This window comes from Vipera berus, assembly GCF_964194415.1.
Source record: "Vipera berus genome assembly, chromosome: 16".
NCBI lineage: Eukaryota > Metazoa > Chordata > Lepidosauria > Squamata > Viperidae > Vipera > Vipera berus.
In genome coordinates, this window is record NC_138219.1 from 8,253,250 (window position 1) to 8,268,825 (window position 15,576).

The following is a 15,576-nucleotide window of genomic DNA, read 5'->3' on the forward strand; positions in this document are numbered from 1 at the left end:
TCGGAGGGCACCAAGAACCAATTGGTGCCCATTTGCTCAGGGTGTCTAAAATAAGCATATATTTGCAGGGAAGGAAGTACGGTTGAGTTTTGCTTCCCCGGCCAATGAAAAGCAAAAGGGCAGGGAGGGCCTGTTTTGGGGGACATTGCTTCACATTAGGAAGGAGAAAAGAGTGAGAATGTAGGCGGGGGGCGCGATTTCTTCTTTCCCTTCTCTGCTAAGGATATTGTTCAGATCTTTTTTTTAGGATCAGGAAGGGAGAGACGGGACAAGGCTGATTCCCTTTCCTGTCCCGAGTGCAGAAATTCAATTCGAAACAAATTCTCTTGCTCAGAGAGGCTGGCATCCATTTGGATGACACGTCAGAGCTTAGTTGCTGCATTTTGGGGGTTCCCCCCCATTTCAGGAGGTTAAAAACAAGAGAATGCCTTTTTACCCCACCAGATCATTCCAAAGTTCTCTGCAAAGCTGGCCTCCTGCTCTCGGCCCCATCATCCCCAGACTTGCTGCCACAGGGGAGATAGGCGTGGCGTCCCTTGTTTTCCCCGCGGACATATTACAGTTAGTCCTTGACTTAACAGGCGTTCGTTTAGTGACCTCCGAAGTTACAACAGCATTGAAAAAGTGACTTTTTCACACTTGGCAACCGTCGCACCATCACGTGATTCAACACTTGGATACTCAGCAACTGGTTCGTATTAAGGACCATTGCAGTGTCCGGTGTGTGTGTGTGTGTGTCACGTGATCGCCTTATGCGACTTTCTGACAATTGAAATCAGTGGGGAAGACGAGTCTGTTGCTAACTTAGCAACGGCTGCCATTCGCTTAACAAGCGAGGTCGTAAAATGGGGGCAAGCCTCCCTGAACATCTGTCTTGCTTAGCCCCAGAAATTTTGGGCTGCACTGTCGTCGTACGTCAAGGACTACCTGTATCCTTTGGGCCAAGCATGCTGCGTCCAGTCGGCGTGTGGACCCAGCACAGAGACTTGAGTCCACTTTTTTTTTTTTGAAATTCCATCGGGGAAATTCAAATGGATTCAGTTGGTCCAGATTTGGACCAATCTCTGCACTGCTTTCTTTTTTGAAATCTCCTAGCCTGAGCTTGGCTGCCCCCTGGTGGCTTATCTTGCACAGTGCAGTAGGCTGCGCTCTGCACGCTGGCTCAGATCCTTTATAGCTTTGACCCCTCCCAGCAATGAAAGGGGGGGGCTGCAATAAAGCTGAAACCCCCCCCCCAAAACACACACTGGCCCCCCAGCTTGTTGCAAAACGATTAGCACATAAATGTGGGAGGGGGGGAGAAGGCTCCCATCTCCTCCATTGCCGAAGCCTCAGTCCCCCCCCCACTTCCTCAACCAAAGGTACCCCACAGGCAGTTTGCACAAAACAAATATTTTTATTTTTATTTTTAAAAAAGGAATGACCCCTTATGACTTTTCTGGGCAACCTCTTCTCCTTGAATCCCTGACTTGATTGCACTAAGATAGGCCTTTACAAGAGGAAAATTTTCACTTTTTTTTTTTTTTGCACAAGGGTTTGCATTTTCCTGGAGATAGAGATGAAATTGTGTGTGTGTGTGTGTGTGTGTGTGTGTGTGTGTGAAAACCTGCAGGGAGCTCCCGCCCTCCGGAAGTATTTGCTGAGAGTTAATCTGTATTTAAGAGAGATAATATATTTTAACACACCCCTCCCCCGTTTCCCTTCCTCTTCAATCCCAATCTCTCCCCCCCCCCCCGCCCCGCTTCCAGGAAGAGAGGAAATAACTCGATTTTCCTTAGCTTTGAAAGTGCCTTTGTGTTTAAACTTGAATTAGCTACTTGAAACCAAGAAAGAAGAGAGAGAGAGAGAGAGAGAAAAAGCCGGTTCCTGATTGTTTTCTGCAATGATTCCTGTTTTAATTTCCACGGTTTCGCCGTTGGAAGATTTTTCGAGTAAACACTCCCTCTCTTACGGTGCCCTACCTGGCAGGGGTAGTGCTAGTTGGAGGGGGGAGGGGGGAGGGGGGGAAATAAGCATATTTACTTGGACTGTTTGGGAAAAGGAGAGCGTTCCTGCTTTGGTTTTATTTTTTTAAACTATTGTTATTGTTGTTAGCGTGCTGGAATTCAAGGGGACTTTTGATCTGTGCCGATGGCTTGATAATAAAATGGAGAGCAGGGAAGCACTGTCGTACGGGGTTGTGTGTCGGTGTATCTTTTGCTCGCTTTTTCCGTGGCACCTTCGGATCGCAACCTTCAAGGAAATTGTTGATTTTTTTTAAAAAAAAAACAGGCATGGCAAATGTGCAGCTGTGTTTGAGGTAAATCTCCTTAAGCTGCTAAGATTTCTACCATAAGATGCATCTCTCCTTGAGCTGCTAGATTTCTACCATGTGGTCCAACTCTCCTTGAGCTGCTAGATTTCTACCATAAGATCCAACTCTCCTTGAGCTGCTAGATTTCTACCATGTGGTCCCACTCTCCTTGAGCTGCTAGATTTCTACCATAAGATCCATCTCTCCTTGAGCTGCTAGATTTCTACCATGTGGTCCAACTCTCCTTGAGCTGCTAGATTTCTACCATAAGATCCAACTCTCCTTGAGCTGCTAGATTTCTACCATGTGGTCCAACTCTCCTTGAGCTGCTAGATTTCTGCCATACAGTCCTATTTATAAAATTCCTTTTTGACTTTGGGTGACTTCAGGGAGGTTGAAGGACCCATCCTGAAAGCCATCGCATCTGAACTCTAAATGTAAAAACGAGTTGGAGGCTAGTCAGTACCAAGAACGGGAGACCACCAAGAAATCTACATGCTGTAAAACAGATCCGAAAGCTTTTTTTTTTGTTGTTTTTCCAACGACGTCTGTCTTTTTGCCAAAAGTCTGAATTCTAAAAGATCTTTGAAGAACGTAAAAAAGATTTTGGGGTGGTGGTGGTGGGTGAGAATAATTCCATATTTCGTCTCGTTGAATCGCTCCGTTGAATACTGTCAGGTAGATATCTTCTCTTTACGTAGACGAGGTCTAAGGAAAAAGACATTTTTTCCGGATTCTGTTTCCAATTTCATCGGAGGGAGATTGTTGCTCAGTTCTGACTTCTTCTAATTCTTCACCGCTGCTCATCTCGGCCTCGTTTTGATAGCTGAAGTCAAGATGGCTGAAAAGCGGGGGGTGGGGGGAAGGAAACACGCATGCATCTTTATTTTATTTTATGTTATTTTCCCTTTATTTTCTGTATGTTTTGTATTTTCTTTTACATTTATTTTTAACTCGCCTGCGGTGGGACAGCATCAACCTGCCAGAAAGTCCCTGGCTTGTAAAAAAAAAAAAAAAGGAGTTTAAAAGTCGGTCAAATATGTTGGCTTTTTTCTTGACTCAAAAGGAACAAGGGGGAAAGAACACACGTTTTAAAAATAATTTTTGTAAATATATTTTCCTGATTTATCTTCACGTGCCACGATGTGGCTTGTTGGGGGCCGACCCAGCAAGTTTGACACCTCCGGTCATTCGTAAGTCACTGTTTGTGTACTAATTCAGGGGTGTCCAAACTTGACAACCTTAAGTCCGGTGGACTGCAACTCCCAGAATTTCTCAGCCAGCCATTTGGGTTTCTTTCCAGGATTAAGCCACCATTCAACCAATAAGCCATGATTAAACCGATTCAGCAATGATTAAACCTAGATTCAATGCAGAAACCCTACCAATGTAGCTTGGCTGCACCCTCTGGCTGTTTGACAGTACAGTACAGAGAGAGAGAGACAGTTTCCCTCACCCTTCCACCCCTGCAGTGCGGTCCTCTCCAGATCTATTGTGGGAACGGCCGATGGTGGCGTTCGCTTCTCACCTTGTGCCCGAACTCGACGTACTGCTCTCGTCGTCTGAGCTGGAGGATGAGTCTTCCTGGCTTTCATTACCCTCCTCTTCCTCCTCCTCCTCCTCCTCCTTCAATTGTGCCAAGATTTTCCTCGCCAGCTCAGGAGGCAACGCGCGGCACCCGCCTTCTCCTGTCACCGCCCGCATGATCCGTGTCTTCAGCAACCGGCGCTGCTTCTGTCGTTTCTCATCCGGGACGCCGCGCAGCGCATGGACCGCGTTCGTCCAGAGCACCATCGCCTCTTCGTCACTCGAGTCTCTAAAAGAGGGTTTGAGAAGAAAGCGTTTTACAGAGGGGTCCCTGACACGGAGGATCCCGGGGGGATCTCTGGGCTCAGGGCTTTCCTTGCAGACGTTTTGTGACCCAACTAGGGAACATCACCAGTGCTAGCAAGGAGAGGGGTTTGCAGAGAGGAGGAGAATGAGACTGTTTCACTTAACAACTGCCGTAACTGCAGACACTTACATTTCCTCGTCTATGTCACCCTGGTAGGTGAGGGGGGCCATACAGATGGAGCAGGTGTTGTTGAGGATCTTGTAGCATTCAGGGCAGTAGATCCCTGCCAAGGATAGGGGGGAAAAAACAACAAGTAACATGTGAATCCACCCACACATCTCCCTTTCTGGCCCTCTAGATGCTTGCTAGGCCCCAGCACCCATAATCCCCAACCCAATGGGACTGTAGTCCATAGGGCATTAAAAAAAAACCAAATTCAAGGCGTGTGCATGCAGTCCTTGCTTATTGCCCGCCTTGTTTGAAGTTACAACAAGGTTGTGGCTGATCACGTTGACCATTAGGGTTCCCTGCCTGAGCAGGGGGTTGGACTAGAAGACCTCCAGGGTCCCTTCCAACTCTTGTTACTCCGCTTGGAAAACCAACTGGTTATTGACTGGTTCCTTCCATTTCCCCCCACCGCTGCTGTTCTCCCTTTGCTCATTTGTTTCCACACCTCGGCACGCTGGCGTGATGCACGTCACAAAGTCCTCGCTGTCCACACCTCTCTGGATTTTCCCGCAGCCCATGCAATACGCTTCATGGACCCCCAGCTTCTTGGCCAGCCACCGACAAAGGCGGAATCTGCAACGGAGGGCAAGGACGAGTGTTTGAGAGAGTGTGAATGTGTGACGTGGGAGGAGAAAGCAGCTCAGCCTTGCTTCTTGTGTGCCTTCGGTGTGAGTTTGTTCGCCGAGTTGTGATGTGCGGGCCTCTGTCCACTACCATGGTGTGAGTCTCACCATTCTGTGCTGTCCTACGGGCAAAACGTCACATTTAATTTCAACAGTCCTTGACTGTTCATTTAGTGAACCGTTCAAAGTTTACAGCAACACTGGAAAAAGGGTAGCGGTATTCCAGTATTTGAGGGGCTGCCCCAAAGAAGTGGGGGTCACGTCATTCACCAAAGCACCAGAGAGTAGGACGAGAAACAACGGATGGAAGCTGATCAAAGAGAGAAGCGTCCTGGAATTACGGAGAAAAGTCCTGACAGTGAGGACCATTAACCAGAGGAACAGCTTGCCACCAGAAATCGTGGGCGCTCCATCATTGGAGTTTTTTAAGAAGAGGCTAGACAGCCACTTGTCTGAAATGGTACGGGTTCTCCTGCTTGAGCAGGGGGCTGGACTAGAAGACCTCCAAGGTCCCTTCCAGCTTCTATTCTATTCTATTCTATTCTATTCTATTCTATTCTATTCTATTCTATTCTATTCTATTCTATTCTATTCTATTCTGAATTCTATTCTATTCTATTCTATTCTATTCTATTCTATTCTATTCTATTCTATTCTATTCTATTCTGAATTCTATTCTGAATTCTATTCTATTCTATTCTATTCTATTCTGTTCTATTCTATTCTATTCTATTCCTAAATTCTATTCTATTCTATTCTATTCTATTCTATTCTATTCTATTCTATTCTATTCTATTCTATTCCTAAATTCTATTCTATTCTATTCTATTCTATTCTATTCCTAAATTCTATTCTATTCTATTCTATTCTATTCTATTCCTAAATTCTATTCTATTCTATTCTATTCTATTCTACTCTGTTCTGTTCTATTCTATTTCTATTCTATTCTATTCTTTATTCATTTTACAGAATTGTGTATGACTGCCCTGGTAAATGTCTTACTTCGATGCCAAGACGAGTAAAATATTTCGGTGGCCTTCATCCGCAGAGTTTTGCCGCACAGCCTTAAGCACAGCGCTCATAAGCTTGGTCCTTCGAGTCAAAATCGTATTGTAGAGGTAGCAGATCCGCTCCTAAATTTTGGGAAGGAAGTTTCATTTCCTTCAAACCTCAGAGATTGCCGGTGGCAAAGACGGTAACGTGACGCAACTCTCGGTTGCGTGGGCTTGCAGCTAGCCTCAGAAGAGTCGGCAGCCACATGTAATTTGAGTTTCCCTACGTCTTTAGCTTGCCCCAAAATAAAAGACCACCTTCCTGGTTGCGAGGTAGGCCACAGGAGAGGGCAGAAGTGGGGACAACTCACCCGTTCCCGAGAAGGATAATACCATGCGCAGAGAACTCGCCGCATACGTTGTACGTATGTGCCAAAGATGGCACTGAATAAGCAGATCCCGTACATGAGGCCTGGGGAAGAGGGAGACATGAAAAAGACGGGTGAACACGCATTCTCTGCCTCGAGCAGGGGGTTGGGATAGATGACCTCTAGGGGCCCTTCCAACTTGATAATTCTGTGGTCGTCATTATGTCAGAGGAAACAGGCTTGGGCTGGGACCGAATTGGAAGCAAGAGACGGAAGGAGATAGGAAGTTTGGCTAAAAGTTAGGGAAAATATCTTAAATAGTTTGGCCAAACATCAGCCGGCTTTATGCTGGGACGAAGCAAGGGATTTTCCCCCCCTTTTTCGTTCCCCACCTTGCTTCCAAGTCTGTCACAGAGTTGTTAAGTTAGTAACACCGTCGTAAAGTGAAACCGGCTTCCCCCATTGACTTTGGTTGTCAGAAGGTTGCAAAATGGGGATTATGTGACCCTGGGACTCTGTGATTGTCATAAATGTGAACCAGTTGCCAAGCATCTGTGATGCTGCAATGGTTGTCAGTGGGAAAAACAGTCCTACGTCCTTTTTTCCAGGACCGTTCTAACTTTGAACAGTCGCTAAATGAACTTTTGTAAGCCGAGGACTATCTGTAAAGTCTCTCTCTTTTATAGCAGTCTCGTTCTTCCCATCCCTACTTTCTGCTTTATATATATATAAAAAAATCTCCTGCTAAGTCATTCTTGGGGGAAACAACCAGTACAGGCAGAAGATCCGGTCAGTTTCACTGAAGACAGGGAAGGAAATTCAGTGAAACTGGCGGGGTTTCTTCCTTGGGGAGCAGGAACGGAAGCAGTTCCTGAAGTCCAGCTACCGATCACGAGGTAACCGTCGTAGTCAGGCTCTGACGGGCGCAGACGGCATTTTGGGGACACCACGCTGATATTCCCCTCCTGAAGCACGTCAAAGGCGGAGACCAAGTCGCGGTAGAGCTCACTGGTGTAGCCGGAGCCGTTCACACTGATAGTGGTTGTCACCGGAGCTGCAGAGAAAGAAAAGGAAGTAGGGTGGCCTCTCTTTCTGCTTTTGGGATCATAGAGTTTGGGAGGGAGGGTTCTTGGCAACCTTTCCTTCCCTTTCTTTTCCTATTTGTCTTCCTTTCCTTTCCTTTCATCCCTTTTCCTTTCCTTTCCTGCCTCTTCCTTTTCTTTCCTTTGTCTATCTTTCTTTCCTTTCCCTTCCTTCCCTTGTTCCTTCCTTCCTCTCTCCCATTCTCCTCTAGTCTTCCTCCCTCCCTCCTCCTCTTACTTTCACTTTCCTCTCCTCTCCCCTTCCCTTCCCTCTTTCCTTCATCTCTATCCACTTCCTCTTTAACCCTTTCTCTCTCTCCTTCCCATCTTACTTTCACTTTCGCTTTCGCTTTGCTTTCCTCTTCCTTCCTCCCTCCCTTTCCTTTCTTCCCTCTCCCCTCCCCTTCCTTCCTTCCTTCCTTCCTTCCTTTCTCACCCTCCCCTTCCTCTCCCTCTTTTCCTTCCCTGCAACAATCCTGCAAGGTAGGCCGAGCAGAGAAAAAGCCGCCACTGAGGCCAAACGGCAGAAACGTGCACCCTGATGAAGTCCAGAACATGCCACGCCCTTCCTCCTCCTTCAGCCCCTCCCCCTTACCTCTAGCCACGATTTCGCCCACCAGATGGTAGCGCACCAAGTCGAACAGCCAGTAGACAAAGAAATCGGCCACAATCAGCAAAATCACCAAGATAAACTGGCGACAGATCGAGACCAAGGCCAGAGCGTAGGCAATCTGCTCCTTGCGTGGCAACACCAGGGAGGCTGCGTAAACAACGCAAAAAAACCATCCTCGCTGTTTGCTAAACGGATACCCTCGGCTTTCAAATACAGGCCGTCCTCGACTTACAACAAAGTTCGTTTAGTGACAACGGCAGCAGAAAAAAAGGCGCTAAGGAGGGTGCGTCTTAAATAGCACGTTTTAATTGTGCATCATGTCGGTGGTGTACACTTTGAGAGGAAGCAACTACATTTCGTTTTTAAGGTGCGCCATTGTGCCCAGAGGAGAAAAAAAAAACCCCGACGATAACGGTCATCAAGGTTAAAGGTTATTTTTCAGACGACCGTTGCAGCATCTCGCGGTCAAATTCAGACTCTCGGCCACCGACTCACATTTATGACGGTCGCAGCGTCCCAGGGGTGTGTGGGTGTGGGTGTGACGTGATCCCCTTTTGCGACCTCCTGAGAAGCAAAGTGGACGGGGAATCCAGATTGACTTAACTAACCTCGCAACTTGCGGTGATTCCCTTCAAGACCGTAGCAGGAAAGATAGTGGCTTAGCGACATAAATTTTGGGCTACGATGCGGTCTCAAGTCGAGGACTACCTGTAGTTTGCGACCTCCACCCTTCTGAGACACCACCACAATCACACCACACGTACTTGGCCGGATGTATTTGGCGCTTTCCTTCGGCGATAAAGGCAGAACGGACGGGCGCTTGTTCTTCCTCCGCACGGCGTCCATTTCGAGAAAGGCTTGGGTGAGGTAGATGTTGTCAAAGCTATCCTCGTGTAGATAATGTTTTCGGTACAAGAGAGCCCTGGAGAAGTTAATAATTCCTCGTGGGGGGAAAGAAGACCCACATCAGCAAGGTCAAATTCCCCCTTGCTTCAGCTCTGGGGCCCTCCTCACATCCTATAAGAGGATTGGAGGCGAAAACATATGAAGAACGGTTGCAGGAATCGGGGATGTCTAGTTTAATGGGGGGGGAAGGACCAAGGGTGACGTAATAGCAGTGTTGTTATATTTGAGGGGCTGCCCCAAAGAAGAGGGGGGTCCACCTCTTCTCCAAAGCCCCTGAAGGCAGGACAAGAAGTAACGGATGGAAATTAATCAAGGAGAGAAGCAACTTAGAACTAAGGAGAAACTTCCTGACCGTGAGAACAACTAACCAGTGGAACAGCCTGTCTCCAGAAGTTGTGGGTGCTCCACCACTGGAAGTTTTTAAGAAGGGACAGCCATTTGTCTGAAATGGGATAGGGTCCCCTGCTTGAGCAGGGGGTTGGGCTAGAAGACCTCCACGGTCCCTTTCCAATTCTGTTATTCTGCATTCTTCCCCTTCCCAGCTCACCCGAGGTACATGTAGAGCATGACCAGCGTAGACATGTAACCAAAGAGTCCCACAGCTTCCCGCGCCGGTTGCAGACGCTCGGACACTTCCTCCATGATGTCAAAGGCCACCTGCGACAGCTTCTTGCTGGCGTTGACGTTCACCTCGTACTGGTGGATGGTGGTGATGTTGAACTCGAACTCGGCTCGCACCCGATTGAGCATGGCCACAACAGCTTGGAGTGGGAGAGAGGGAGGGGGGGGCGTGTGAGAAGAGAGAGAGAGGAGAAAGAGAGAAAGAAAAAGAGAAAGAGAAAGAGAGAGGAGAGAGAGAGAAGGAAAGAAAGAGGGAGAGAGAGAGAGAGAGAGAGAGAGTGAATTTGGAAAATTTCTGGAATGGCTGTGAGAAGGGTGGATGGGGCCTAAAGAGGGCGCGGATACATACAAGAGGGAGAATGTTGAGATTGGAAGGGAGAGGACGATCCTCTGGACTTACGTTCTGCAACCTTGCGACGCAAAAATGGCACTATGTAATCAGGAATGATGCAGAAAACCAGAAGGACTGCGGAAGGAATGAGAAGAACCAGAGGGCAACGTGGCTGGTACCATGTGGTGAAGGCAGATCACTCAAGAACAGCCAAAATTCCCTGAGCTGGGTGATTTTCTTGCAGATGTTTCATTACCCAAACTAGGTAACGTCATCAGCGCTGATGATGCTACCTAGTTGGGTAATCAATCGTATGCAAGTAAACCACCGTGCTCACAGAGCACCAAGGACCCCACATCTCCTCCTCCTCCCCATAGACCCTATCCCTCCAAGCACTGGTGGTGTTACCTAGTTGGGTCATGAAACGTCTGCAAGAAAACCACCCAGCTCAGAGAGCCCCAAGGACACCCCCATTTCAACTCTGAGCAACAAAGAGGAGCCAACATTCCCTCTGCAGCTAGTAAAATTGGGCAGGGTGATGAGGTGGCTCATTTAACAGCCCCGGGTTGCTTCGCCACAAGTCGAGGACTACCCAGAATTTGGTTCAGATCTCTGGGGAGGCCACTGCGTCCTCTCTGATCACAGACAGCCCAAATCTAGGAAGTGAGCTCACTGTTGGCCAATCCGCAGAGGTACTTGAAGAGGAGGACGACGTGGCAGAGGAAGGAGAGGAAAGGGATGGCCCGTTCACACTGGTCCTTCGCGTTGTCGAAGATGCGGGCACATTTCTGGTACGGCCTGCCCATCTCCTCGTTGCACACGTCACCCATGTGAAGAAGGAAGTACCAAACGTTGCGCATGCAGTGAGCTGCCAGACAGGAAACAGCCCAGGATCGATGTGCGGCTAAGTGAAAGATTGGCCCACCACCGATGGGTTTGCCCCGTGGGAGGACTTTTCACGCCATGGCGAAAGGAAGCGCAGCCACTCAGAAAGGTTTTGGAAATCCCGCTCACCGACATGCCGCACCGCATCCATGACAGACCGGAAAAGTTTTCGGACACGGTCTCCAACTACTTTGGCTTTTCTGGCGATATCCTTGATTTTCTTTAAGGCATCTAGGGGAGAGGGAGGGGGACAGGTGCTGAACGCCCCTTCTTGGGACACCTCACTGTCCAAAGCCAAGTTCCTTCCCGGGACATAAAAGAGGTGTTTGCAGGACATCTGCACATCCCATACGCTACGTTCTCTGCAGTAGAGTTCCTAGCTCCCAGCAATTCTAGAATGGAATGGAATGGAATGGAATTCTATAATGTTCCATTCTGTATTCTATACTCTTTTATTCCTTCTATAGTCTATATTCTACATTTTATTCTGCATTCAGCGTTCTACATTCTATTCCACACTCTGCATTCTGCATTTTACATCCTATTCATTCAGCTGTGCAGGTTCTCTCACTGATCAGAGATTTTATACTCTCTTATTCTTTCTATAGTCTACGTTCTACATTTTATTCTGCATTCTACATTCCATTCCACACTCTACATTCTGCATTTTACATCCTATTCATTCAGCTGTGCAGGTTCTCTCACTGATCAGAGGTTTTATACTCTTTTATTCTTTCTATAGTCTACGTTCTACATTTTATTCTGCATTCTACATTCTATTCCACACTCTGCATTCTGCATTTTTCATTCTATTCATTCAGCTGTGCAGGTTCTCTCACTGATTAGAGGTTTTATACTCTTTTATTCTTTCTATAGTCTACGTTCTACATTTTATTCTGCATTCTACATTCTATTCCACACTCTACATTCTGCATTTTACATCCTATTCATTCAGCTGTGCAGGTTCTCTCACTGATCAGAGGTTCGCGAGCTCGCTGCAGCATTTCCGCCGTCTGGTTGAGGGCCAGCTCGGCCCCACACGAGACTGTGTCAGCGCTCCGGTTGAAATTCCGGATGATGTTGGCAAAGGGTCCTTCCATAGCCATTCCAAACGCCAGGAGTATGAGGACCATCTTGCCCTCTTCTGTCATAAGAGAGAAATAAGCACAACGTTGCAGACTTGAGTCCAGGCTGGTTTCACATTTGCCCCCTGCAACCTTACATGACCGCTGAAACAGCCACTCAAAGTGGATGGGGAACACCACCTCCTACCAATCGGCAACCCCCCCCCTCCCAAGTGTCTTATTCTGGGGTTCGGCAAACTCTCAGACTGCAAGGCATTATTGTGACCCCTTCAGACATCTTTCTACCCCAATACGGCCTCCAAATTTTCTTGCTTTCTCGCAAAGGTGTCACTCTGAGAGTCGCAATGCCGGATTCTCGTCAGATTGGGAAGTTAGCGTTTGGGCCTTGGGCCTTCAGCAAAGAAACCTTTGATTTTTTTGTCTTTCCTTTTTCATTACAGTCCTGTTGTAGTCCTCGCCTTACAACGGTCCATTCAGTGACCATTCAAAGTTACGACGGCACTGAAAAAAACCGACCTTAGGACCGTTTTTCTCCCTTGCAGCATCCTGGTGATCCCGGGATCAAAATTTGGACGGCTTGGCAACCGGCTCGTATTGACGATGGTCGCAGCGTCCCGGGGGGGGGTGTCCCGTGATTTCCCCCTTTTGCCACCTTCTGACGAGCCAAGCCAGCGAGGGAAGGCAGATTCACTTAACAACCGGGTCGCTAACTGAACAACTAGAGGGGCTCGCTTAGTGACGGTGGCAAGAAAGGCGGTAAAATGGGGCAAAATTCCACCGTCTCTCTTAGCAGTGGAAGTTTGGCGGTCAGTTCTGGTCGTAAGTGGGGGACAGCCTGTGTTTCTTTTCGGGAGGGGGGCCTTGAGGTGCAAAGGGCACTTACTCGAAAAAAACTGGGGCAGCATCAGCAGGACGGTCACCCGGACTTTGAAGGAAAACGCCATGCCGAGGCCGAGGACCAGGGCTAGGGTGATGGTGGACAGCAGGCAGTACCAGATACTGTAGCCTTGGCCAAAAATGACCAGGGCCCCGTAAGCTGCCGAGAGGGTCATCCCCAGGCTGAAGCCTCCCAGACTACGGACCGTAGCCCGGCCAAAAGTGTCCTCTTGAACCCGCGCGACCCCTTTTTTCTTCTTTCCTTTCTTCCGCCCCTTTCTCAGCCACGAGGGAAAGAGAGTTGGCCAGAAGCTCATGGCGGCTTGGCTGAGGGCCCCGTTAAGCTCCGGAAAGGAGCCGAGGGGCACCCAGAGGCCACCTAGACGGGCTGAAGAAAGGGTGAGGACTCAAAAGCAGCGGGAAGAGGACGTTTTCCCTACCCGCCTGGCAAAACCAGGTTGTCATTGGCAGTTGGGAATGCCAGTTAAGGTCAGGTTCTATCAGCTCCCTAGCCCCACCCCTTAATCTGCCTCTGTTTTGCATTGACTCCACCCACCGCTTGCTAGATTGCTTTTTCTCGGGGTCTTGAGCCCCGCCCATATTTGTTCTGGCTCTGCCCCTCACCGGAGGTCTCTCTTAGCTCTGCTTTTAGCCCCACCCACAACCCTCCTTGGCTCCTCCTATCACCTGCTAGCTTGCCACTAGGCTCCACCCCTTTTCTACCTTCGCTTTCGTACCCAAAGCCTTCGTTAACTTCCTGTGGAGTCAACCTGATGAATTTCGGCCTACCAAGTTTTTTCTCGGGGCTGGACTCGGGATTTTATCCTAGATCCTTTGGAAGGACTCAAGAAGTGGATAAAACCCACCTCTGATTGACGGCGCCACCCACTACAATATTATTATCATTAATCATAAATAAATGATATTAGTTATTATTAAACATCACAGCATCCTCTGCCGTTCCGTTTACAGACCGCAACCCGAAAGAAAAAAGCAAAATATTTGAAAATTTTTTATGAAACACTACAACCTAAGATACAAATAATCTCCCACGCAAAACGCTGCAATAGAAATATCTGTAAATATAAAATATTTTTAAATCTAAAGATACAAATCTAAGATACAAAACACAACATAAATATTTACATTTAGGTATTTATTTATTTAGCATATGGCATATCATACCTGGACTATCCATATATATTAGATAATTTAGTTATGAACAGAAAAACAGAGTTGGGAGGGACCTTGGAGGTCATCTAGTCCAACCCCCCCCCCCCGTACTCAAGTATTCAAAAATCTTAATAGTTAATACTACTTAATATACACCCAGGTGGAAATAAAAATGAGAAATGTCAAATCGAAGCAATTAAGATTGATCATGATTCTCTCTTAAGAAATTTTAGCAGAAGGGTGGGAATTGTAGTCCTGTGCCTTAGGGGAAGTGTAGTTAGGAAAGCGTAGCTTCAGTAGAGAATTTAACCACGCTGCAGCAGCAAAATTGGGATTCATTTTTCAACCTCTGGGCGAGGACTGTCCCTATCTGTGCTTTTCTTCCCCCAAAACGCCGTTGCTATTATTATTATTATTATTATTATTATTATTATTATTATTATTATTATTATTATTATTATTATTATTATTATTATTATTACTACTACTACTACTACTACTACTTTGCATTTGGCTTTTTTAGGGGCAAAAAGTTTGGGGCATTTCGGGGTATTTGAAAAAGCAGAGATGAAGGCACCGCTGTTGCAAAGGAGCGTCTACAAAGGAGAAAAGGGACTCACTCCGGATTGCTCACCTAGGAAAGAACAAAAGGGCGCGAATTCGGAGCAAACAAACGCAAACCTCCCACCAGGATCCAGGCGCAGCGCGGCTTTTGCGCCGACGCGCATCCCGCCCCGCCTTTCCTCCTCTCCCCCCTCCCACCTCTGACTGTTAATGGGGAGGCGGGAGAGCCTTTAATTCGGAGTGGATCCGGATTAGATGCATGGGTGCACGCCTTTCTGCATTAGATAATTAAAAATGTGGGTTCACCCGTCTCTACACATGTGTGCATTTTTTTAGCAAATATTTTATATATATATAATGCATCTTCATAGATGTGTTATGGCTTCGGCCACCAGGGGGCTGCGGGGAAAAAAAGCCACGCTTTGCCGCTCCCTAGCGGCCGCCAGAAGCCCTGCAGCCGAAATCGGCTTTCAATGCAATCCCCGAAAAATCGTCGCCGAATAGGGAGCATAAAACCCCACTGGCTCATTTTCAGCGCCCCCTAAGTGGAGGGGGGGGGTTTCCAGGACCCCCCCTTCCTAGTCCTTTTGAATTTCCCTCCTGCCCCCCCCTTTCTACCATATAACCTCTATTGACCCCCTCCCCATTCTAGATAAAGGTTGCTTTTTTTAAAAAAAAAAAGGGGGGGTAGCCAAATACCATTGAAATATTTGGATCTAATTTCATCCCTGGGGGGGGGAAATCAAAATAATTTAGCTCAAGTTTTTTTTTATCAGTTTGGAAAGTCTTCTATTCCGTTTCTGCCGGGCTGCTTGGGTCTATTGCAGCCCCTGCGCGCCCCCGCGCTTCCCAGCTGCGCGCCCCCGCCCCATCCAAGCCGCCCCCTCCGGATCTGGGCGGGGGGATGCCGCCCCCTCCCTCCCTCCCTCCCTCCCTCCTCCCGGGGCGAGCCAGAGAAAGGCTCGCAAAGCTGCGCGAAGCGAAGCCAACTCTTGCACCGGATTGCGCGTGGGGGGGAGGGCAAGTAAATTGCAACTGGAGGGGGGGGGTCTTCTCCTATCCCTGGGCTGGGGAAAGAGGCTTGGTGGGCGGGGGGCGTCTG

General features: G+C 48.0%; 1 protein-coding gene across 1 annotated transcript in view; it reads right to left on the reverse strand.

Annotated features, from left to right (window-relative positions):
• Nucleotides 1–4: 4 nt before the first annotated feature.
• The window catches only part of DCST2 (DC-STAMP domain containing 2), a gene marked incomplete at its 5' end in the record, with an annotated part of 30,071 nt that continues 14,499 nt past the window's right edge, over nt 5–15,576 (reverse strand). Inside the window, 14 exons of the mRNA XM_081340815.1 lie at nt 5–3,134; nt 3,822–4,109; nt 4,317–4,410; nt 4,801–4,928; nt 5,981–6,111; nt 6,342–6,442; nt 7,225–7,392; nt 8,016–8,180; nt 8,798–8,955; nt 9,487–9,700; nt 9,961–10,026; nt 10,565–10,759; nt 10,906–11,007; nt 11,750–11,920. Of these exons, the coding sequence (XP_081196941.1) occupies nt 3,002–3,134; nt 3,822–4,109; nt 4,317–4,410; nt 4,801–4,928; nt 5,981–6,111; nt 6,342–6,442; nt 7,225–7,392; nt 8,016–8,180; nt 8,798–8,955; nt 9,487–9,700; nt 9,961–10,026; nt 10,565–10,759; nt 10,906–11,007; nt 11,750–11,920 (2,114 nt within the window). The 3' untranslated portion in view covers nt 5–3,001. The remainder of the gene's footprint in view (nt 3,135–3,821; nt 4,110–4,316; nt 4,411–4,800; nt 4,929–5,980; nt 6,112–6,341; nt 6,443–7,224; nt 7,393–8,015; nt 8,181–8,797; nt 8,956–9,486; nt 9,701–9,960; nt 10,027–10,564; nt 10,760–10,905; nt 11,008–11,749; nt 11,921–15,576) is intronic.